The sequence below is a fragment of the Danio rerio genome, chromosome 21, assembly GCF_049306965.1.
Source record: "Danio rerio strain Tuebingen ecotype United States chromosome 21, GRCz12tu, whole genome shotgun sequence".
NCBI classification, from domain to species: Eukaryota; Metazoa; Chordata; class Actinopteri; order Cypriniformes; family Danionidae; genus Danio; species Danio rerio.
The window spans coordinates 33,311,983-33,336,511 of record NC_133196.1 but is presented as its reverse complement, the minus strand read 5'-3'; the positions used below and the strand labels follow the sequence as shown (position 1 = coordinate 33,336,511).

The 24,529-nt window shown below is 32.8% G+C and overlaps 2 protein-coding genes across 13 annotated transcripts in view; one reads left to right on the top strand and one right to left on the bottom strand.

Annotated features, from left to right (window-relative positions):
• The window catches only part of clcn5a (chloride channel, voltage-sensitive 5a), a 33,213-nt gene extending 17,740 nt beyond the window's left edge, over positions 1-15,473 (bottom strand). For all 12 annotated transcript variants that reach the window (XR_012397248.1, XR_012397247.1, XR_012397249.1 and 9 more), the window contains exons 1-6: positions 15,411-15,473; positions 12,578-12,763; positions 4,145-4,296; positions 2,504-2,603; positions 2,095-2,405; positions 187-393 (exon numbers count right to left, since the gene is read on the bottom strand). Coding sequence is in view for 1 of the 12 variants with exons in the window: in XM_001920748.8 (XP_001920783.2) it covers positions 187-393; positions 2,095-2,405; positions 2,504-2,603; positions 4,145-4,296; positions 12,578-12,722 (915 nt within the window). In the remaining 11 variants the exon portion in view is untranslated. The remainder of the gene's footprint in view (positions 1-186; positions 394-2,094; positions 2,406-2,503; positions 2,604-4,144; positions 4,297-12,577; positions 12,764-15,410) is intronic.
• A 3,782-nt stretch (positions 15,474-19,255) lies between these two features.
• si:dkey-22f5.9 lies at positions 19,256-23,491 on the top strand. The gene is given in 3 exon segments (NM_001386361.1): positions 19,256-19,409; positions 21,021-21,184; positions 21,267-23,491. Coding segments are annotated over 3 exon segments (276 nt in total). The 5' UTR covers positions 19,256-19,337; the 3' UTR covers positions 21,307-23,491.
• Positions 23,492-24,529: the final 1,038 nt, after the last annotated feature.

Sequence of the window (24,529 nt, the reverse complement as noted above, 5' to 3'; positions counted from 1 at the left end):
TGCCCACCCCTCCCTCTGCTCACATAGCTCCACGCCCATAACTAAGCATTTTTTTTTTTTAATTCTGAAGTAGACTTCAACCGAAAGTGGGTTTCATCACAATCAAACTTTTGTTTTGGATGCGATTAATCGCTATTGATTTTTGTCCAGCACATATGTGTTCTTATTATGAGTAACTCCTCCTACCTCTCGTCTCTTTGCCTCGTTCCTGCGGTATTTGGTGAAGAGATGGCATAAGATGTTAGCACAGCAGCAGGCCACATGAACCAGAGGTCCTTCTTTGCCCAGACTGAGTCCAGATGACACAGCCAGCACAAGGGTGATGGTTTTAATCATGAGAGTCCATTTACCCAGGTATCCCCTGATGATAAACCCACTCAGGATGGTCTTGATCTAGAGAGTCAAGCAAGACATTCTAACTGTGGCCTAGGATTCATTATACAGCAATCGAAATGCAAGATCAAATATTATAGAGACACTAAGGGTGGGTTACACCAACAAGGATTAAGCTTTAATCTAGTAATAATTCTTTTGCACTGAATGTTAAAACAGATTGTTTATAAATGAGCTGGCTTCAATTTGAACCATTACTTTGATGCTGGATTTAATTAGAAAATTAAACCTGCATATAATCTTGCTGCTCCATCATTTTAAATTCAGATTTATTTTTCACAAGTCTTGAGGAGGTTTAAGGGTTGTCAAAATGAATGTAATGTGTAAGTGAAGAAATGAAAATATTGTGGAGAAGTTAAATTGGTCACATTTTATTTTAAGGTTCAGTATAATTTCTGCTAATAACAAACCATTGACCAAGACCTTTCGCTCTATAAAGTACTAATATGCTGCTTAATAATACTTTGCAAGGTAGTAATTGGGTAGGGGATTAGTTTTGTTGGGAAAAAGGAATTACAAAGGATTATTTAAAACATTTTTGTCTCTTTTTCTTTTCATTAAACAATTGTATTTGTATTGCTTAAAGGTGATATATTAACTGAACTTCTTCTTAAGAGTGATATGTTTTGCACACTAATGAAGCATTTTTGCAGAAGTAGATGAAGCTGCTAGGAATGCAAAAGCCTGAGTGTCTAAAATGAACTTGAGCCCTGCAGCGAAACTTTGTGTGAGCACAAAATTTGCAGTTGAGAAGTCTTTTGCTTTTGATGTTGTGCAAAGAATTAATAGAAAATGAGGACGTATGTATGGGTGCGGCCAATGGAGAACTGGAGAATGGTTGACAAGTGACTAATTTCACTAAACTCCACCTGTTAATATCAGCTGCCTATTTAAGTCAGAAAATGAAAACCGTACGCACCTCCTGAATGTGACTTTTGCATTGCATTAAGGATACCAAAATTCTGTGAATTAGATTATTCATTTATATCCAATAAATTGCTAATATGTTAAACATTGAAGAAAACTCTTCCTGATTATTTTTATTGAACACACATGAAATTAACTAATAATTCCAAAAGTACATAACATGTATAATAGAATTAGGGAAGAAAATAAGAAATACTTTATAAAATAAGTTCATACTTTATTAGTACTAATAAGCAGCCAATACATTTAAAATAAGCAGGTAATTAGCGTATTACAGTTAACAGTGAGAATTAATAAAGCTAAAGTGCTACTGTTGAATTAGTCAAACAGTTCTGACTACAGCATTAGCAACGTGCCAGTTTACGTAGTTACTAAAACTAGCATGCAGCTGGAAATACTTTCATAGCGTTCTAACATTTACAGATGGTGAATACAACTGTGAAATGCAAGTTCTACACTCCCCATCTCCAACGCATTAAACAGTGCATAGAGTATGTCTGTCAGCAGCACATGTATCTGTCAGAGCAGCAGAACTTTAATTCAAGCGAAATGTTCAACTACATATTTTAAAGCCCTTAAAATAAAACACTAGACATGTTCAGGACAAATTACATTATGCACTGTTCCCGCAGCAGCCATTTTTCAGATGTGCTCAAATGGAATTACAGCTGTTCGATTTAAAGCATATTGCCTTGCACAAATATAAATCAATATATCTTTCAAACTCGATATACTATAGCTTGTGTAACCCACCACAAAATGTCTTCAGCTTACCTCAGGTATTCCAGAGCCACATGCATATGGAGCAAAGGCCCTGACTAAAGACACAGCCAGGAAAGAGAAAAGCAGGGCCCAGGACACATACATCAGGTAATTCATAATGTAGGCAAAAGGGCCGCTATTGGTGCCCACAATGAGCTCTGCCCAACTTTTCCATTTGGGGCATTTGTCCCTTTCCTGGAAGGTGGTCTCATTGGAGTTCCAGCAGCAGTGCTCATGGTTAAACCAAAAGCCATTCAGACACACTCCCTCCTTCAGATCCGTCATCCAGTGGGCAGAGATGTCGATCCCACCCGCCAGAGCACCTGGAATCCAATAAAAACAGCACATGCTATGAAAGTGTCTGGCGATACAAAGGAATTCTTGGTTTTGTGATTACTTCTTTTGATTGAGATGAACTGACCTGACATCAGTCCGACGAGCAGCATGAGGAGCCAGCCGGAGAAGGCATCACTGATTCTCTTCAGCAGAGCCCAGGTTGACTCTTTACTCTTGATGGCGATCTAAAATTTACAGAGAAAATTGAAAAGCATTGAAGACAAGCTCAAGTGTGTTTTCTTGATTGGGATTTACACCACATAAACTGTTTCCTGATTATTTGCAAAGCTATATTGACCCTTTTCACAAGACTGCTATCTCGTGTTTAATAGTCATCACCATCTTCAATCGTTAGAGGTTTGGAATATTTACATTTAAAGGGGTAGTCTACTACGATACCATATTTAAAACTTTAGCTGATGTGTAATGTAGCTTTGTGAACATATAAAACATCTCCAAATGTAATATGCTTAAAGTTCAATGCAAAAGAAGACATTGGCTTTAACAGAGTTAGCTTAGCAAAGCCTACAGAGAATGACATTTGAGCAATACAAAAAATAGATCTGGGTTAGAGAGATCACAAGGGCTTCTGGTTACGTGCAATTACCATGCGCACACACCATGCACAGCGAAGGGGCACGGCCACAGACGCTGTAATCTTTCAGCAGAGAAAGCTAAAATGCCTCCAAACGCTGCTACTTCCAAAGAGCTTCTTCTGTTTCTGTATTTGGGCTTCCAAAGTACACGTTACAAAGACAGAAGTGCTTACAGTTTAACTTTAATTATGTTCTAAAGAATTATTAAAAATTATAGATAGCATTTGACACAGGACAGCTTCCAGAATCTCTCGCGGTTCAATGCTGGATTTGTCTAAAGACTCCTCAAAGAAGGAGCAGCTCCAACCATAGTAGAAAAAGCTGTGGATTGTGAGCCATAACTTGTAAGTATTTTTATTTGTTTATTTTATTACATGCATAGTGTCTAGCGTTAATGGTATGTTGTAGCGTGGATGTAAACAAGGAGAAATGTTGTTTGGCACCGCTAACAATTTAGCTACAAATTCATATTTATACGTCAAACCGATGTTAACAGCCCCAATCTTAAGCAGCGCTGCAGTGTCTCTTTATGTGGTCGCTTTCAGTGTCTCTCTATGCATCAGCTTTCTCTGCATTCTACATCTCAAAAAACAAACTTGCAAAAGACTTGCGAACGTTTCATTTTACTTATGCTTATTCCGAATATATGTGAAGACACTTGTCAGAGTTTATTTTAGGGAGCAGGCATGAGGTTCAGCTGTGTCATTCATTTTCTGTCTAATTCAGGCTCAAATTGATACGGCTATCAATGTGTGTATGCAAATGAGATGGGTGGGTGTTTTTCAGCACTGGGGGTTCACGGCTTTGTTTACTCTTAGTGTTGATTTGGCTGAAAGGGCATCCACTAGTAAAACATATACAAGAATTGTTGGTTCATTCTGCTGTGGTGACCCCTGATATATCTAAGGACTAAAGTCAAAGGAAAGAGAGTAAGAAAATGTATTTGTTAAGTGAACACATTTCTTTGAACTTGAAATAAATTAAATAATGAAATAAAGTTTTTTTTTTTTTCAATCACAGTGCATTTTAACAAAACATCTAAACTTTTTCATGATTGGAATTGTACAATATTCCACAATAAATTTGTAAAAAAAAATAATAATAATAAAAAATAAAAAATAAATTGTCACCTCTCGGTGGCGATCCCTGTCTTTAGATTTCTCGCGGACCCAATCAATAGTGTTAAAGTCCTCATATGTGCCAACTCCAGGCACTGGCTCATCAAGCAGATCCATCAGTTTAGGAATGCCATTGGGCCCCTCTCCAGCTCCATAAGAAACACCTGCACAGATAAAACAGACAAAGATATATCGCATGAAGGTCAAACGTACTCCTAAATAACCAGCTGTGTCAGTTAAAGACCTCAGGTGAAATACTAAATGATCACAGAAGGGCTTTATTCCAGTGAGAGGATCCCCATGAAAACCATTGGGGCCCAAAGAGCTGGATTTACACTTTAAGTTACATTTTTTTACTGAAATAGAAACTAACAATGTCAGATGCCCTTCTCCCTCTGATTTTTGGCTGGGTCATCCAGTCCAGAAAGAGTTTTGGTAGTTCCGAACTTCATTCATTTACAGAAGCTGGAGGCCACTGGGCTCATTGTGAATTTTAGTGGTGCAAAAATACACACTGAAAAAAGCTAGCACTGAAAAGTTTGGGGTGTGTGTTTTTTTTTAAAGAAAACTAGGGGTGCTTTCACACTTGCCTGGTCTGAATTAAAATAGAAAAACAAATGGATGGCATGTGACACCTATTTGGCACAAACATAATGCTTTATTGCATTTGTTTGAGATGATCTTTGTACCAGATCAAAAGGAATTGCTTAATGTTTTTTCTGTTGTTTTTCTATCAATAAAAATAAATTATAATTATTATTATTGATAATTATTATTATTACTATTATAGTAACCCTGTATATGATCTTTTTGTTGGGTACACAAATAAAGAATTGTTATTATTATCGTTATTGTTATTGTTACTACTACTACTATTATCATTATTATAACTACTACTGTACTACTACAACTATTATTATTATTATGATTATTATTACTATTATTATAGTAACAATGCCATTAATCTGTTTGTTGGGTACAAAAAGAAAGAATTATTATTATTATTATTATTATCACTACTACTACTGTACTACTACTATTATTACTATTATTATTATTTAAACATTTTGTTTTCTTTTGTGTTTCATTTCGTTTTGCACCAACAAACAGATCAAAAGCATTGTTACTATAATAATACATATACAACTAAATTTTAGGCCTGCATGATTTGAATTGTTTTTAAACCGAAATAGCAATTTGAAAGGGTGCGATTTTTAAATTGCAAAAGCTGCGATTATTTTGATGCTCGATCAAATATTGTAACAAGCATATCGTTTTTGAAAGTTCTGACAGCTTGTAAGCAGATTATCCTGAACAACACATACTAAATGTAAATGTTCTATACATCTATAAGAACTTATATGCAATTCATTCATTTAAAATATGGATGTCCCAATCAGGTTTTTTTGCCCTCGAGTCATTTGATTTGACTATCTACCGATACCGAAACCAGATCCAATACTTCTATAATACGAAACCAGATCCAATACTTCAATAATACAAAAAAAATCAAAATAAAGAAGAGGGAAAAAACAGATCCAGGATGTTCCATATTTTTAATTTTATTCGTCTTTGATTGGGTCGCCTGGGTAAACTCGCTGTATTTGTTTATTTTTGAGGTGCCATACTAGGTTTATTGTGTTAAATGTAGCCTTTTCCTTTCCACCTCTTGCAATCCCAAATATCTTAAAGTTTGCTATGGCAATGTTGTCGTCATCAACTTTAAAAAACCTCTAGATAGCATACATACTCATACTTGTTCTACTTTGCTGGCATTTAACCAATCGTGTCTCTGCGACAAAGTGATATCATGCCGCACGAGTTGCTGTTTCTGTGTAAAGTCAAGAAAGATCTGGACATTCCTAATTTTAAATTCCGCAGTTATTTTCTAAATTTGTCATGACAACTAACGACTTTATTGGAAAAAAATTGCAACAATGTTTAAGAGGTTTTAAACAAACAGTAGCATAGTGTAGCATCGCGTACTTTGTGATTATGCCTGGTCTTCCTATGGTAATATTAAAACCACCACATTAAACATAAGCTCTTTTATGACATGGTGTCAAATCTTATTTTAAAATCACAACTTTGATCAGATAAATATTGCAATATATATTATTTTTTTCTGCAAATCATGCAGTGCTACCAAATTAAATACAATTATATAATAAACATTGCATGTTACACTGCTATCCTGAATATATTCTCCCAGACGAAAAGGGGTAAAGGTTGTAACTTCACATTCCTGTTCCAGCGTTCACAGTTCTTCACATGACTTTAATCTGACTTTACTAGTACAGAGAACAGGAAATAAACTCACACGACAGATACACAGCAATAAAACTAGCCTTGGTTAATAATTATCAACTGTCCAGAAAACAAGCTTAAATTTCTATTAATTACATACAAAACAAGTTTTGTTTATAAGAGAAAAAAGAAATTTAGCAAAAAAAAACTTGTTTTTAAGAAGAAAATGAGTCATTTTCTCAGTGTGGAAGTACCTAACTACAAAACAGTCTGATATCAAATGCTGAGGAAGTTCAAGGGAAACAGATGCATGTGAAAACCTGACACCAGTCAAAATATGAAACTGGTTACAATAGAAATAACTGGAGGGGACACTTTGATCCCATTGATAAAAGGATTTCTGTGAGGGAGATGGCAAATAGCTAAGTGGTGACTTCAGCCAATTCTCACCGCTATTCTGTCACAGACACACAAACGCCAGAGACCTATACGTTACACGTTTGCCCTCAAACCTATATCAAATGATGAGAGATTGGTACAAAAAACGATGGGAATCTTGTGAATGACAATAAAAATGAGAAACAACAATGAAGGAGGATAAAACTGGGTGTTCACTTATATTGTCATCACCACCACTGGGGCCATTTCTGAGGCCCTTTGTCTTGTGTCTATTTAAATCCAACACAGGTACAGGTTATTGTTGTCAAAAATATCAATATTTAAATATGTGTCAATACTGAAAGACTTTAAATGATATAGATACTGGCAGTTCGACAAGAAAGCAGCTGTGTGTATGGTTGAAATAGATTCAGTCTTTAGGCTTTTCAACCAGTATTACACAGAAGTACTGGGATAATAACAGTTTATTGTTTGAATATAGGGCGGCACTGTGGGTAAGTGGTTAGCAAGGTTGCCTCACAACAAAAAGGTTGCTGGTTTGAGTCCTGTGAGGGAAACCAGAGCACCTGGAGGAAACCCACACAAACACAGTAAGAACATAGAAACTCCAGACAGAAATGCTGACTGGCCCACCAAGGACTCGAACCAGTGACGTTCCATAGAGATGTCATAGAGGTTAATTGAATAAACTAAACTGGCTTTAGTGTGTGAATGCTTTCCAGAACTGAGAGCTGTACTTTTAGTGCTGGGTTGTGGCACCAAGAGCATCCGATGGGTAAAAACACAGCTAGACAATTAGCCAGATAATTGCCGTTTCATTACACTGTGGCAACCCATAATAAAGCAGGGAATCAGCCAAAATAACATGAGTGAGTTTAAACATAAACACTGATATTTGTGAAAAATAATGTAGCAATTACATTGTTACGACAAAAAGAGGGTAACAAGATACCATTAAAAATGTTTTGGTTACTTAATTTGTTCAAGTGATTCCTCAAAAATGCTGATTCATTCATGAGTAGCCATATTTCCTTTAAAATATTTTTATGCACATTTTGAACATCTAATAAAGAATTTTTAATGGGAACATCAAAATGCGCATATTTTAAAAAGCAAATGTACAAAAAAAATAAAACTTATGCACCTGGGCTGCATGATTAATCAAAAAAAGATCGCAATCTCCATTAAACCCAGCACACTACCTTAATTCAGCTTTTCTACGATTCAGCCAATTATATTTTCAGGGTCACCGTAAAAATGGTCGCACATATCTTCATATTGTTTTATATACATTGCTCAGCAACATGAACACCTTCAAATGGTGTTAAAAGTGTCATTTACTGTATTTATAAGGAATAATTCTCCCAAAAATTTAATTTTTTTTCTTAATGTAATGATGTATTCGTGGCTGTGAAATCACACGAGCTGACGTTTGTTTACTACAGAGAGGACGCACGCGTGCCTGCCTATAATGTCTATTTTAATGAACAGAACCTGCATAGGCTGTGAATAAAAGGTAATAAAGTTGTAAATAACGTTCAGTTTGTTGCAGAGAGCGATTGTTTGGGAGTTGCTCGGGAAGTATGATTTGCATGTTTGTTTTTTTCTTCCACAAAGCGACGGCGGCCATGACATGAGTGCACTCTGTAGTGAAAGTGAAACTAAAAGCACGTACATCATTTTATTGATCATAACGCATTTTAGAGTTATGATTACGACAAACATTTGATTTTTTTTCCTTTCATAGCAAAGTGTTGCGCATGAAAATAAATGTTTACTGGGTCAGTATAACTTCTCTAGCCTATATAATGTTAAATATAATGCAAGAGGAAAACTGATACTGACAAATGTTTCGTTTTACCAGTGAAAAAAAAAACAGGTCTAATAATGTTGTCAATGACAAATGACAAGCATCTCTATCTATGTATGTCTAAATAATTCAATTTCAGAATTATAAATAGTTGTATTCTGATGTCATCACTTTACTGTGAATTAGCAAACAAGACATATTTAAATTCCGTTCAATTCCACCATTCAAAGTCTATACAAAATGTAACATTTTAACCAACAGACCTACACATAAGCCTAATATTATTGTTGTTTCACCATATGTTTGAGAATTAACAATAAAAATAGCGGACTCATATTATCCTTTATTTTACACCTACAGAATCGTGAGAAAATCGTGATCTTGATTTTAAGCAAAAAATAAATAAATAAATTGTGAATCTTATTTTAGTCAGAAGCATACAGCCCTATTATGCACACAACTTAGTAAGATAAAATTTGCAAAAACCACAACGGAAACATATTTACCAAATAAATTCCAGCAAGTGCATTAAAAAGGCATGTTGTTTTGTTTTAAGGAGCACATAGCCTATTTATAAAGCACAATGGAAAACTGCTTTTCTGTTGGAACTGGAGGGCAATGGGGTGGCACTGCAGGACAAACAAGCCAAACAACCAGATTGATCATTCGATAGGTTGTTTTGGTCATTCTAAACTGCCATAAAACACAGATATGACTGCATTCACTGCATTTCATCTTCATCTTCTTAAGTATCTTCTGAAGTAATTTATTAGAAAAAAGACCCACAGTGGCTTCTCCTAGCACATCAAATTCCATTTTACATTTTATTTAAAAGTGATGATTGTCTTCTCTTTGTCAGTAGACAGTAGTTTCCTCTAATGCTAAAACTAAAAAGAATTTCAACATTTATTACAAAGCTTTATGGAATAATCGATTAGGCATCTTTTTAATTATTATCTTGATTATTTTTTAGCTAAGTCTGTCAAAAGTTGTGGCATAGTATGTGTGCGGTGGCTCGGTAGTTAGCCTTGTCGTCTCACAGCAAGAAGGTCGTTGGTTCGAGCCACGGCTGGGCCAGTTGGCGTTTCTGTGTATAGCTTTCATGTTCTCGCCGTGTTGGTGTGGGGTGCTCTAGTTTCCCTCCTTAAGTGCAAAGACATGCGCTATAGGTGAATTGGGTAAGCTAAATTGTCCGTAGTGTATGTTTTTGAATGAGTGTGTATGGATGTTTCCCAGTGCTGGGTTGCAGCTGGAAGGGCATCCGCTGCGTAAAACATATGCTGGATAAGTTGGTGGTTCATTCCGCTGTGGTGACCCCTGATGAATAAAGAGACTAAGCCGAAGGAAAATGAATGAATTCATGAATGAATATCCTGATTGAAACAGTTGTAAAAACCCTCAACCCTGGTCCATGCTTGAGCTTTTAAAGGAATGCTTCAAAATAGCAGATATTTGAACATGTATTTACTATTTACTAAACCCCAAATGTTCAAAACCTGAGACTTCCGTGGCAGCAAAAGTAAATACTAGTAAGTAAGTCAACAATTACATGTTTAAATCTATCTTCTTTTGTGAAAAACTATTAATAGACCAAACCAACTTTGTCTAATACAGATATGTTGGTGATGAAGTAAAAGCATGCGTACAATCTCAATACCATTTCTACATAGTTTAAATTTGTCTTGTCTATGAAAGAGATAAAACTGGAAATGACAACAGAATTGATTTGTTCATTCAGCTTTAGGCTGTTATCCAAAAGAAACCCCTAGATCCTTGACAAAGAATGAGCAATCAATTGTACTCAGATTTTTTGTTTTTTGGTAGGTCAAAACCGAAAATTACCATCTTGTCATCATTCAGATGCAGAAAATCATTGGTTAACCAATGTTTTCAATTCTTGGTAACAGGCTATTATTTCATTTATAGCAAACTAATTATCATAACAAGACAATTTGTGTTAAATTCAGTCAGAAGTTTAACTTCTAAGTAAGTATATTTCTCTGTGGTATTGGGTAAAAATGTTTTAACAGGGTTCTCATTCTAGGCCAAGTGTCAAATTCCTGACTTTCTCAGAATAAAAGGCTGAATTTCCATGACCTATAATGAAAATAAAAATAAGCATCTGTTGTGTTGAGCAGTCCCTCTGTGCAAAATCAAGAAAATAGTGCAACATTTTAAAGGAGCTTGCCATTTTTTTAATTCCTGCATGCTTCCCATTCCTACCATGACATCTACATTGTTTTATACTAAATACCAGTATATTCGCATATAGAAAGTGCTCATGTGGTGTGCGTAACCTTGAGTAGTCGTAGGCATAGCACAGCAAACCTTGACTGAACTGGACTGCTTTAAACACTATTTTCAAGTGACAATCATAACTCCAATCAACCCAAGTCCATTTGAACAAGACTATATTCATTGTGTCGACTGCTTTTCAACATGACTTTTTTGCTGCTATTGTTAAAGAGATTTGAATAGTTTTGTTCATTTTGATAATTTAAAGTAGCTCATTTATCAAATATGATGTAGCAGGCTTCAAATGGTAATGAGGTAAACACTTTTTTTGTTTATTTTAAGAGCTTAAGTGACAGTAAGTCATTTTGTTTTTTTTTACTTTTTCTATTGTCTTTGGCTTGATAGAGCACCAGCCTTGAAGATTTTCCTAGATGTGCGCACACTGATGTTTTCTTCCTTATATATAAACTGCAATGACCAATGATCCTGGAGGTCAAAAAAGTAAAGTAATGAAGGACTATGATGTGTAAACTTATATTATCCAGCAAAACAACACAAGAAATGCTGAAAATATTGCCTAATATTGTCAATTTAGGCCACAAGAGTTGAAAAACTTCCTTGCAAAGTCCAGGATGGACTAATTGAGCAATGAACAGATAAATTAACTTAAACATACAGTTTTTTATCATATACAGCAGCATTTGATTGTCGTTTAAGAAGTGGTAAATGAATAAAACGGCCATGAAAAATAGCCTAACCATAACAATAGGCAAAACATGTGAAACAACATGATAAAACCATAGTATAGACCATTTCAATGTGGCCCATAAACAATTCCAGCTTCTTACCAAACTGTTTCATAACTATGACAAGTGGCAAATCAATAGTATCTTAATGTTAAAATGGCTGCCATAACATTATTTAATCCATTTAGGGACTTTTTTGGATTCTTGGAAGCTATGGAAATTCAAAATGTAATACAGGAAATACATTAGGACCAATAGTATTGCTTACATCCATCAAAATGGTCCATGGAAAAAAATAAACTGATAGAGGGAAGAAATAACAAACAAAATGCCTTATATTTCAAAACTTATGATATACAAAAATATACTAAATTCCATGACTTTCAATGTCTGGAATAAATCTTTTAATATGCCATGATACTGCAGAAACTCATATGTATTATCATCTAGAACAGGGGTTCCCAAACTTTTCAGCCCGCGACCCCCAAAATGACAATGCCAGTGACTCGTGACCCCCAATATTCTCTGAGGTGGTGGTTATAAATACAGAAACCTTTTTATGCAATGATGCGCACACACACCAATAGACCCAAGTCTATTCTTTGTTTCTTTTTTATGTATGTCAGTGCTGTAAATGGGCTAGAAAGTTTAACCTGTTGTTATAAAATCAATCTGCTGCATCTGACAGTATTGCTGTGTCTTTAGTGTAATGAAATTACCCAAGAAGTCGCAATCCAATAGAACTATTAACAATAAGCTACTATAGTAACTATATAGTTTATAGTAAATATAAACAACTATTTTTTCTCTTCAGTAGGTTACTGATAAAATACAGTAAGTCTTAAGGTTTAATAAAAATTAATTGATTTTTGAAAATCACCAGGCGACCCCCCTTCATTGTCCCGCGACCCCTCGGGGGGTCCCGACCCCCACTTTGAGAACCTCTGATCTAGAAGTCAGAAGCTTCAGTAATGCGACAGCACTAGCACAGGTAGCTCTGGCTCTCACCTGAGCCGTAATCGCGGTCCAGAGGAGGCACATCGTCTGTGCTGGAGAAGTCGAGCGTGGCTCCTGCGATCTCCACCAGGTCCTCATCGCTGGTTCCGCTCTGCAGGCTGTTGAAGCTCTCGCCGCAGTAGCCCGTGTTGTCCATCTTTCCTCCAGACCGCGGAGGACATGGAAATGTCCTTTGACCTGAGATTAAAAGACAGCATTTAAGTTAAAGCTTGACAGAGCCCGCCCAGCTATTAATGTTTACCAGGCACCTCTAAAGTGAACAATAAACTTGGTGTGATTTCCATCATGACTTTTTAAACATACTCTGTTTTACAAGCCATTAAACGGAGATGAACTCTATATAATTGTTATAGTATGTATTAAATAAAAGTAAGAATGTAAAATGGGTAAAATTAACTCTCTCAAGCTTCCTAATGATGATATGAGTTGGTTTAAGCTGGTTTCGTTTTTTGTAAAACTAATGGATTGAAATGAGAAACTCCATGCAAATGTCAACCTTGCCATGAAAAAACGTTTTTACCAAAATACAGAAACGGTTTTTTCTAAGTTTTTTGTGTAAGCAAGTATTTTACAGTACTTTAACAATATTAAAAAACTGGATCTGTCAGGGTTTTCAAACAATTATATTTGATTTACCAGTCACACAAGTGGAAATTTCACATCTGTCACATCCATAACGACATTTTTTCCTCATAAACGCAAAAATATGAAATAAAATAAAATCAATCAAGTTTGTTCTACAGAGAGCCAACTCTTATCCATAAGAATTGGCATTATTTATTTTAGATTGTGCCGTTTAATTCTACAAAGTATGTTGTATACTGCAAACTCGCATACTTTTTTGGTCACATCCATAATGTGTTTATTTTCCTCATTTAAAGTATAAAACATGTTTACTCATGTAACTTTCATTCATGTTTAGGTATTTTTCAGATCCCATAACTCTGTGGTCAGTTGTTTGATTGAATATAATGTTAACAAACTTTGTATGTAAATTTATGTTTTGAGTTTTTACTGCAAATATCTAATCCACAACGCTGGAATTGCTCATAAACAAATAAAACATTAACATAAACAAAAATTAATGTGTATTAATACCTTAACATTGTTTTTATTTTACAAAATTTAATCTACCTTTTAGGTGTTGTTAAGCAGACATGGGCCAGTATAAGATTGTGATGGTATGATAACATTGGGTAAAAATATCACGATTTCTTGGTATCGTGATTACTGCTCTAAAATAAGATTTTTAAAAAAGTCTGGGTAAAAAACAACAACTTTTCTTTTGTTGAACACAATATATTTTATTTTAAGAAACATTGAAAATACTTTGGAACAGTAGCTTTTGATGTGGAGGGTAATTTTCTGCTGGAGATACTGTTGCACTAAACTAAATAAAACTAAATAAAATAGTTACAAAATAAACACGTAAAAAATTGTACATATACCATAGAAATGGTATATTTTAAAAATATGGTGGTTTTAAAACTTTGACTTTTCCAAACCGCAGTAAACTTTGAACCTGATTATCGCCATTGAGGTAAAGTTGATTTAATATTTGCACATTCGTTCAGTAATAACTTGTGACATGGTCCCTCCCTATATTGTTTACCATGGTACTTTGAATATTCTGCCTCAAATCCCATGTAAGTATGACTTCAAAACAACATAAGCATTATTTATTTGACTGTAATCAATGTTTTCCTTTTATAGCCACTGGCTGCTAATATAAATTCTTTATTTGTAATTTGCAAATAATACTTTTATGAAATTATATTATTAAGGATAAAGTCTGGACGTGCGAATATAAAACCAACTTTACCTCTAGGCTCTATGTTATCGTCCCATACTTACCTGAGTTTGTAGGTCTAGTTACTAGAAAAAAGTGAACGTTATTTGCAATACTTTGACCTTCACTAATGTTAATTACTTTAAGGAGTAGGCAGGAGGGTACACAGGATAAACAATCAAACAAATAAATACACAAAAGATGGGAAATTTGACTAAATGTCCAGAGATAACTGGTTTATAATGATGTTCACAAATGTTAACAGAAACCTAGACATTTTACATACTTAATGCTTTTAAAAAGTTCCGCCTTTCTGAAGTTTCTAATTTACCTCATTTTTACATACAAGCGTATAAAATTTAGCTAGTGTTGATATAAAACCTGTCATTTTTAAGTCTTTGACCGTTGTGTGTGTTTTTATTGAATCATCATTATTTGCTTTTATAGGTAAAGACTGCATTAGCACAAACACACACACACAAACAAACAAACATTTAAATTGGAAGCCAATTTATTTACAAATATACAAATATTACAAGAAATGTTAATCCAATTTTACACACTTCTTATCTTAAAAATCGTTATGGCACTATACTTGTACTTTTAATTAATAAATAATTATCTTTCTTCTCTTCATATTGACTTTTATGTACACTAAATCCAGCTGAGACAAGCAGCAAAGGTAATGACATCAGCAAACTTCAGCAAATGTAGGTTACTTTAGCTTAGCCAATTAGCTTGCACTAGAAATAAGCAACAGCCAGCAAAAATGGCGTATAAAATATCACACAAACACTTCTCATAGACCCAAATTCAAACCATCAGCGATGAGGAGCTCTGACAAATTCACATCAATAGTCATGGGACTGGTTAGCAGGACAGATAGCCTGATTGTTTGCTAACCAGCTGTAATTTCATAACCTTCAAAACTGCGGATTAATGGCATTAAACTAAAGTCTTACAGGGCATATTTATAACGTTAACATGACAAACACTGACTCTGCCAACAGTAAAGTGAAAGAAGTAAACATTTACCTTGTTTGCGATCCTGTGTAACTCAAAAGCCGATGCCAATGACGCGCAATCCCTGTAAGACATGCATAGCCGATTGCCGATACATGGACTTCAGCAGTCGATTAACGATGTCTATGTGACTGTCACTACTGTCCAAAAAACATTGCATAGAAGTGTAGATACATAACCTACTATTGAGCCCATAATAATATGAATTAAATATCATTCAAAGTATTGAAATGGTATTAATAAAATTCCAAAATGCAATTAATATGTAAATTTATTATTAAAACATTAGACTATCATTAAAAAAAATAAAAGGTAGCCTAACAGCAATCGTTCTAAAGCAGGTTCATTTCCAAGCACGTTTATTTTCTCTTAAGAAGGTCAAAAACAACTTTAAATTAAGCTCATTGCATGAATTTGATTTAATAATAATAAAAATGTAAATACACTTCATGATTGAATTGTAATTAGCATGCAAAATACTTTTCATATTTACTTTTATTACTTTGAAGAATTGTCGTAATAAATACTTAAAAATATGCAGGAGTATGCTGAACTTTTCTGATAATAACTCAAACAAGTTGCAAAGATTAAAAATGTAAGTGTAGCCGTATCACCAATATGAAAATGAACAATTGTTGTAGACTGCAAATTCTTTGTAGTTAAACCACAAATTATGCATTGTTTTATTCCTCCAAATAATCAACAGTTTAACCATGATATTTGTATCAAAACTGTGTTCATGCAAATGATAATTAACATATCGTCATCTACTACTCTGAAAGTTTAACTTTTTCTTTGCTGACAATTTCTAAATAAATATAAATATGTAATATAGACTACCGGTCAAAAGTTTGGGGTCAGTAGGATTATTAAATGTTTTATAAGCTCCTCCTGCTCACCAAAGCTGTATTTATTTAATCAAAGATACATGCATTCATCATCAAAGATACATACATTTTTTTTCAACATGTAATGTTTATTTTATTCCTTATTTGTTTTAGATGTTTTTTATCACGTAATTTTGTTAAATGTAGGTTACTTGATAAATCTAATGTGCTAATGTATATTCTTATAAAGTTAAATAAATTAAAATAAATAAATACCACAAAAACTTATTTGTAGATTGGTTTATTTAATTCTTACTGTATCATACAGTCTGTATGGGACAGTTGTTTTTGAAATTGGCTGATCAAGTACACAGAAACAATTCATCAGCAAAAACAATACATAAACAAAAAAACAAAAAAAGCATTATTTTTTGTTCAGTTTAACACTGCAATCTCAAGAATGCTTAAATATTGTTTTTCTTTACAGCTTTTCAGAATACTCCATTTTCACACACATATATTTATTTGACACACTTAATTTTCATTTAAGTTAAAATGGTGGCTTTTTAACCTCTGCCATATAGTTATGCCTCATGTCAGATATTTTTTTTTCGGCTTCTTTGGTTTTATGGCTGTTTTCCTCCATCTACTGGCTGAAGTGTGTGACTACTGATGAATGAGTGATTATAGCCAAACTAAAAAAAATAAGTCTTAAAATACTGTGAAAATTGTTCTTGCTCTGTATAACAGCACATGGGAAATGTTAAAAGAATTTATTTACAGGAGCTAAAGGTCTAATAATTTTGTCTTTAACTGGCCTATATTGCATGCATGTGTCTTTATTTTTTTTCATTATAAATAACTAACTTAAGTTAGTTGTGTTAATGTTACAGTTATGTTATGTTAAACTTATTTTAAACTTTATATTAATAAAAACGCACACTGATATCAACATGGTTATTAACAATAACAATTTATTGAGCAGCTTCAGCACATTAACTCATTTACTTCATTTTTTACTAATTTCTTAATTAATTAATGTATGCATTCATTCATTTATGAAACAAAATGGCTATTTATTGCACCACACTTTTAAGTTTACTACATAAATTTTTGTGCGCAAAGTGCGGTGCGTGATTTCATTTTTTCTTAAAATGTGTATTATGAACCTCACGTTGTCCTGAACCCGATGGACTTTGTGTTGTCACGACTCACCGTTTGGACTTTGACAGGTGTCTTAAAACGCCATCGCCAATGAACATGAAACCATAAGTGTACATTACAAATTTTTTAAAACAAATATTTTGAGAGCTTTCCATTTTGTACCGACATACACAGATTAAGTGACAGGATCACACTGTTCTGTCATCTGGAGCACATGCTGAACTTTTACCGCTCTTTTTCAGGTCATTGCTAGCTTTGACCCACATAGTCCGAATTTATGAATAGACATTTAAACAAAAGTTGTACAGATTTACTTTTTTTATGTGAATAATGTTTAAGAGGGCTTCAATGTTTGTCCTATCCCTCACAAAAAAATAAGCCAACTTAAAGTTCAATTTGTTTAAGTATACACTTGAGTAAAGTAGGCTAGCATTTTCTATTTATGTGTGCTACTTAAGCTACTAAATTACTTGTTAGTGTACTATTTTAACAATCCAACGAATTGACCAATATTTTGAAAGAATACTTTTAAATATACTGTTAGAAACTGGCAGTAACAATTGTTTTTCATTAATGGAACAGATATCACACATTTAAAATATATTTTTCGTTTAAAAAAAGTAATGTGCATATATTTACACTTATTGACACACATTCCTTGTTGTTTTTATAGGCTACTGCAACTATTGGTTATCTTGAGTTTACTTTTGAACTGACCATCACTATTTATGTATTGTTTTGCACTTAAGCTACCATGCTTTGTTTTTAAAAAGTATATAGTATTTGCATATTTGAAAAGTCCCCCATTAGGCCATTTTAAATGGTGTGATGAAAATAAAAATATTAATTGTAAGACTAAATAAAATACAGTTGTTACATTATTATGCGGGCACAATGTTATACATGTAATATATATTGATTATATTCAAGTTGAAATGGTGATGCAATGGAATGCAATATTTTTAGCATGAGGCCATATGTTATCTGAGTGAACTCGATGACCTATTGATTTAGAAAGATACTGGTTTAAAAAGTTCTGACATTTATTCTGCATTTTTATATGTTCCAGCTTAAATCCAAATATGAGATTTTGTGTTATGTTTCTAAACAACATATTCTAATCAACACAATGTTTTTGAAATTGAAATACATATGCAATGTGGAGTAGATTAATAAATGTAAAGGTGAGGTATAATATGGGTTTACAACAGTACATTATACCATTAAAATATCATTACTAAAATAAAACCCTTACTTTTTTTGGATGCTTTTATCATTAAAACAATAATCATGACATGAAATACTTATTAGACACATTTTTAAAAACATTTTAACAATAAAAATATATAAAACTATATATAATTTCTGAAGTTTTATTAACAAATTATGTATTAACAAATATAAATCCGGTAAAAAATGTACAATATTTTATTTGCTAACGTTAAATATTAGTTCTTAACGCTTTTAATTAAAATATTTTAGCTATTTTAAAGTATTTGTTTATTTATTAAACCAATGCTGCAAATGATTACACATATTTCTAAACAACACAAATTTGTTAAATCGTTAAAACATTAAAAACATGCATGCAGTGTGAAGATTTTTTATACTTTTAAAGCATTTATTAATGCACAAGTTCCTAGACACTTTAATTTATAGTTATTAATTGTCATTTTAAAAGCATAGTGTAAATCTCACCAAGCGTAGCCAAGAGTATAATTTTACTTCCATTAATTCCAGTAACTAGTATAAATGTTAACGTTGGCTTATGTAAATGCTCAAACATTGACCAAATCACATGATTTTATCTTGGCCTTGACCTTGAGCACAGTAAGAGAGCAGAAGAGATGGACGTAACGCTTATAAATACACAGGGACATTGCAGAGTTCCGCTGATCTCCAGGACACACTGATAGACTACACTTTTGTAGGAATTATCAGCATCAAAATGCATCTGCAGCACTTTAACCCGGCAAAAGCTGGATTTTGCATACTAATCTTGCAAGTTCTGATATATCAGGTGAGTTTTAAACTGACTTTCTTTTTTATTTTGAGAAATGATACCAAAAGTGGAAATGTTTTTATTATTAAGAAATTTATATAAAATTTACATAATTAAAATGACTTTAAAGAAGAATATTTCAATAAAATTGGTCAAATTAGGCTGCAAAGTACTTTGATAAAGTGAAAGTTTCTAAAATGATTTTTGCAGGTGTTTTATGTGTGTCATGTTCTTAAAAGTGTATGTAACATTTTGCAGTTTCAGCTTAACATGTTACCTTAATTAGTTGTACAACATGTTTAATTTTAGATTAGGCTAATTTCAACATATTTTAAAATGTAAGGTTTTAACACTAAAATATGTGCATTGTGAGGTGATATGATGAATAATTTCATTTTTGTTAACAAATATTACTTACATGGGTTAAACAAAGTGAGGTTATTTTTGCTGAAACTCAGGCATTTATTATTTATATAACATTGACTTTAACATTAACTAATACAGCATTGAATGTTCTGATACATTAGTAGATATCTAAAGAAACCTAGCTAATGATGGACAGTTTTGTTAATTAATTATCAAAATACCATGATATATTGATCTTTTTTGCTTCATTTAAGCTAAATTATCATGATAACATAATAAATGAGACCTTATTGTACAACATTACAGAATTAATTAAAAAATATATAATTATTTAATAAAAATGTTTAAAGTCATAAATAAAGTAAATAAAGTAACATTTGAAAAGTTAACTTAAAACATTTATTTGTTAAATATTTTTTAAAATATTAGTAATTTAAATTTATATATGTTTTAAATTAATAATTTATAACATGTTTTTAAAACAATTATAATATGCTTATCACTGTAAAAAAAAAAAAAGCTGGGTTCCACACAATCAATTTGTGTTGTCACAACCCAAAGTAATTAACTTAACTTATTAGTTTTTACAAACTTTAGTAAATTGAGCATAAAACAATTAAGTTTCCCCCTCGAAAAACCCAATAATTGTGTTGTATCAGTTCATTATAGTTCAAACAAACAGCAAACATCTTTTTTTTTGTTGAGTGCTTTCTGACTAAGAAACATACAACTGAAATCAGAATTATTAGCCACCTTTAATTTTATTTTATTTTTGATATATTTCCCAAATGATGTTTAACTGAGCAAGGAAATTTTCACAGTATGTCTGATAATGTTTTTTCTTCTAGAGTAAGTCTTATTTGTTTTATTTCGGCTAGAATCAAGCATTTTTTATATTTAAAAAAACATTTTAAGGTCAAAATTGTTAGCCCCTTTAAGCTACGTATTTTTTCATATAGTCTACAGAACAAACCATTGTTATAACTTGCCTAATTACCCTAACCTGCCTAGTTAACCTAATTAATTTCAGTTAAGCATTTAAATGGCACATTATTTCTGTATAGAAGAGTCTTGAAAAATATCTAAAATAAAATAAATCAGATAAGATAAGATAAGATAAATCACTTATTAAAGATGAGTTATTAAAACTATTATGTTTAGAAATGTGTTGAAAGCATTAAACAGAAATCTCTATTAAACAGAAATTGAGAAAAAAAAATAAACAGGGGGTCTAATAATTCTGACTTCAACTGTATATTTTAGGTATCTTCTGTACCAGTCGTGACACCTGAGGTTCAATCCGACCTTCAGTCATCAAAAATCCTGAACCGCAAGGTACGGATGTCTCCTCTGTGGCGAATCATGGGCTACAAACCATACGGAGCTCACTGTCATGATAATATTGAGTGCAATACAGGATTTTGCAGGTAAATCACTGCTAACAACCATCTAATTTCATTTAACATCCTAAAAACACCTAAAGTAAACTGATTTATTTTCTATCCTCAGGAACGGTCAATGTTCGTTTAATGAGGCTGTTCATTCCTAGCGGAGCGGAGGCCTGGAAATACTCATTTATGAGTCAACTTAACTATTTTTGTACTATTTTATGTTCATATCATTGGCTATGTTGCAAGCACTTTAATTTTTTAACTGTCAAAGGTCTGACTTGAAAAGTTACATGGGTTTCCCTATATTTGTTGTATGTTCATTTGATAATATGATAATGTGATGTTAAATCTGAAAGTCTCAAAGAGATAGTTCACCCAAAAATGAAAACTGCCTGAACATTTTACTTAGTCAACAGTTTCTAATTTCTTCATTTTTTTCTTCTGTTGAACACGAAACAAGATATTCTGAAGAATGTTCAGAAGGAAACAGCAGCAATTGACATCCATAGTAGGAACAAAAAAAAAACTATGAAAGTTGATGGCTGTTTATTGCAGCATTGCTCTTTTATGTTCAACAGAATAAAAAAAACTTAAAGACTCAAAACATGATGACAGAATTTTCATTTCTGGTTTCTATCGCTTTAAGGTTTGCATTTGGCAAGACACTGCAGGCTAATATGTTAGCCTAATTTAAGTACTAATATTTATCCGTCCATCAGTTTATTGAATACACTGAGAAATGCAAACATTTTTTGCAGATGATTTTGAAGATGTGCTTTATGCAAATGAGGGATTATTTATTTAAATATGCACTAATTTGCATACATTTCTTGCACAAAAATCGGTAACACTTTACAATAAGGTTTATTAGTTAATGCATTTACTAACATGAACTAATCATGAACAACACATGTACAGCATTTATTAATCATAATTGAACATTTACTAATGCATTATTAACATCCAAGTCCAAGTTAACATTAGTTAATGCACCATGAGTTAACATGAACATGAACTACTGTATTTTCATTAACTAACGTTAACTAGCATGAACAAATACAGTAGTAAATGTATTGTTCATTGTTTTTTCATGTTAGTAAATGCATTAAGTAGCATTAATTAATGAACCTTATTGTAAAGTGTGACTCAAAAATCTGAACATTAGATGAGGTCAGCTTCAAAAATTACATTTATTTTATTTATTTACACTAGAGTTAAAGTTTTTTGAGATTTTGAGATTTTTATCACTCCATAATTCAGAAAATACTGCAAGCAACCAGAACAAAAGAATTGAATTGAAATTAATACCTGACATAACCCCCTTCTGAAAACAGATTATTTGTAAAGTTTAGTGTGCTGTAATTTAGATTTATGGAAAAAAAAAAAAAACATTTGTTTTCCTAAAATAGAGCAGGAATGCCCAAACCTTTTCTTATGAAGAGCCAAACTTGATTGAGGCTAGTGGGCTGAAGGTAAATATATTTGCAATAGTAATTTCCTAATTTATTTATGATTAACAATGACTATAAAACATTGCTTTATATTAAATAATAACGTTTTTTTACATTTTATAATAAACTTACTACAGTAAAAACAAAACACTCTAATTTATAACAGAATTACCCTAGTTTAATTATTATTGATTTGCGCACCGATGTCTTCTGCATAGTCCTCTATCCGTCGAGGGACATTATTTACATTTAAAAACTCTGATTTTAACATTTAATTGAAACATTTTGTTTCAGTTTGCTCTAAATAAAATAAATAAAATAAAGGCATTCGCCTGAACCCTCTCCTTCATACTCATTCTCCTCTCAGATGGCATGGTGGGCCAAAACAAAGGTTACAATGGGCCAACTTTGGTCTGTGGGCCCTAGATTTGGACATATCTGAACTAGATTGAAAGAAAAAAAGTTTCAAAAGTGTGCTTTGCCTGCAGTGTCTCTCCTTAAAGCTTTAATCTGGTGTACTAAATTGTGTAATGCACTATTAAAAATTGTTTATTATCTTTTATAATAACTCGTTGAGCCTAAACTTTCAATTTGAACATCTATGTTGAAACTAATAGGAATATTTGATATAAAGTACTGTATTTGATAAGGTATGAAAGACACAGAATCGGTCTATATGAGAACGTGCCTGGCCGCACGCATCCTCTGTGTTCTCAGAAAGCTATTAAAGGCCCCTAAAGGCCCTCAGTGTCCTCATGCTTGTGAGAGGTGTATTTGCACAAGAATGTACTGTAACAGACCCGATGTCATTGTACTGTGACCTCCACATGTACTCAGATGTTCTGACACAAAAGAGCAAAGTCTTGGTCTGTCAAATAAAACGCTAAAAATACCTGCTTCTGTGATGGTGAGTTCATTTTTTCATTTTGTGCTGTTTTTGGGGAATGCGTGTGTGCTTGTAAGCGAACATGGATAAGCTTTTTTTGTTATTTTTTTGTTATAATAACCATATTAATTTAAAAAAAATTTTACATTTAAATTTACTTCGGGTGTAATAACATCTGGTCATTTTAGACCGAAAAATATTTGGTTTTGAATTATTTTATTGTTTTCCTTTATTGAAATGGGCGATGATAGTAGTTCATTTTTGTCTCATTAGTTGTAAAATTTTTTTACAAAAATTAAAGCTGTATCAGAAAAAACTAATAAATGTATCTAAATATAATTTTTTACCAACTAGTTGCTAAATGTTTGTATAGTTTGATTTGAATTGTTACTAATAATTCAATATTCATTCATTCATTCTTCTTCGGCTTAGTCTCTTATTTATCAGAAGTCGCCACAGCGACTGAACCGCCAACTATTCCGACCTATGTTTTACGCAGCAGTGCCCTTCCAGCTGCAACCCATTACAGGGAAACACCCATACACTCTCACATTCACACACACAAACACAAATGGTCAATTTAGTTAATCTAATTCACCTATACCGCATGTCTTTGGACTGTGGGGGAAACCGGAGCACCCAGAGGAAACCCACGTGATCACGGGGAGAACATACAAACTCCACAGAGAAATGCCAACTGACCCAGCCGGGACTCGAACTGCAGCAACCTTCTTGCTGTGAGGTGACAGTGCTAACCACTGAGCCACCATAATTATTCCTTATTAAGATATTTTTTTGAAATTATCTAATGCTTTCCATGTGTTCATATTCTAAAGATTGGTTGTTCTTAATGCAAACCTGCAAACGTCTAATGAAAAATAAAAAAATAAATCTAAAGGCAGACCTCTAAATATATACTTTAAATATAAATCTAGAAAATGTTTAAAAAAATTTTAACTTGATAAAACTAAGAAATTATGTCCAAGAAAATTCTCCTTATAAATTATACAGGACATTTAGCTGAATCAGTAGATAATATACGCT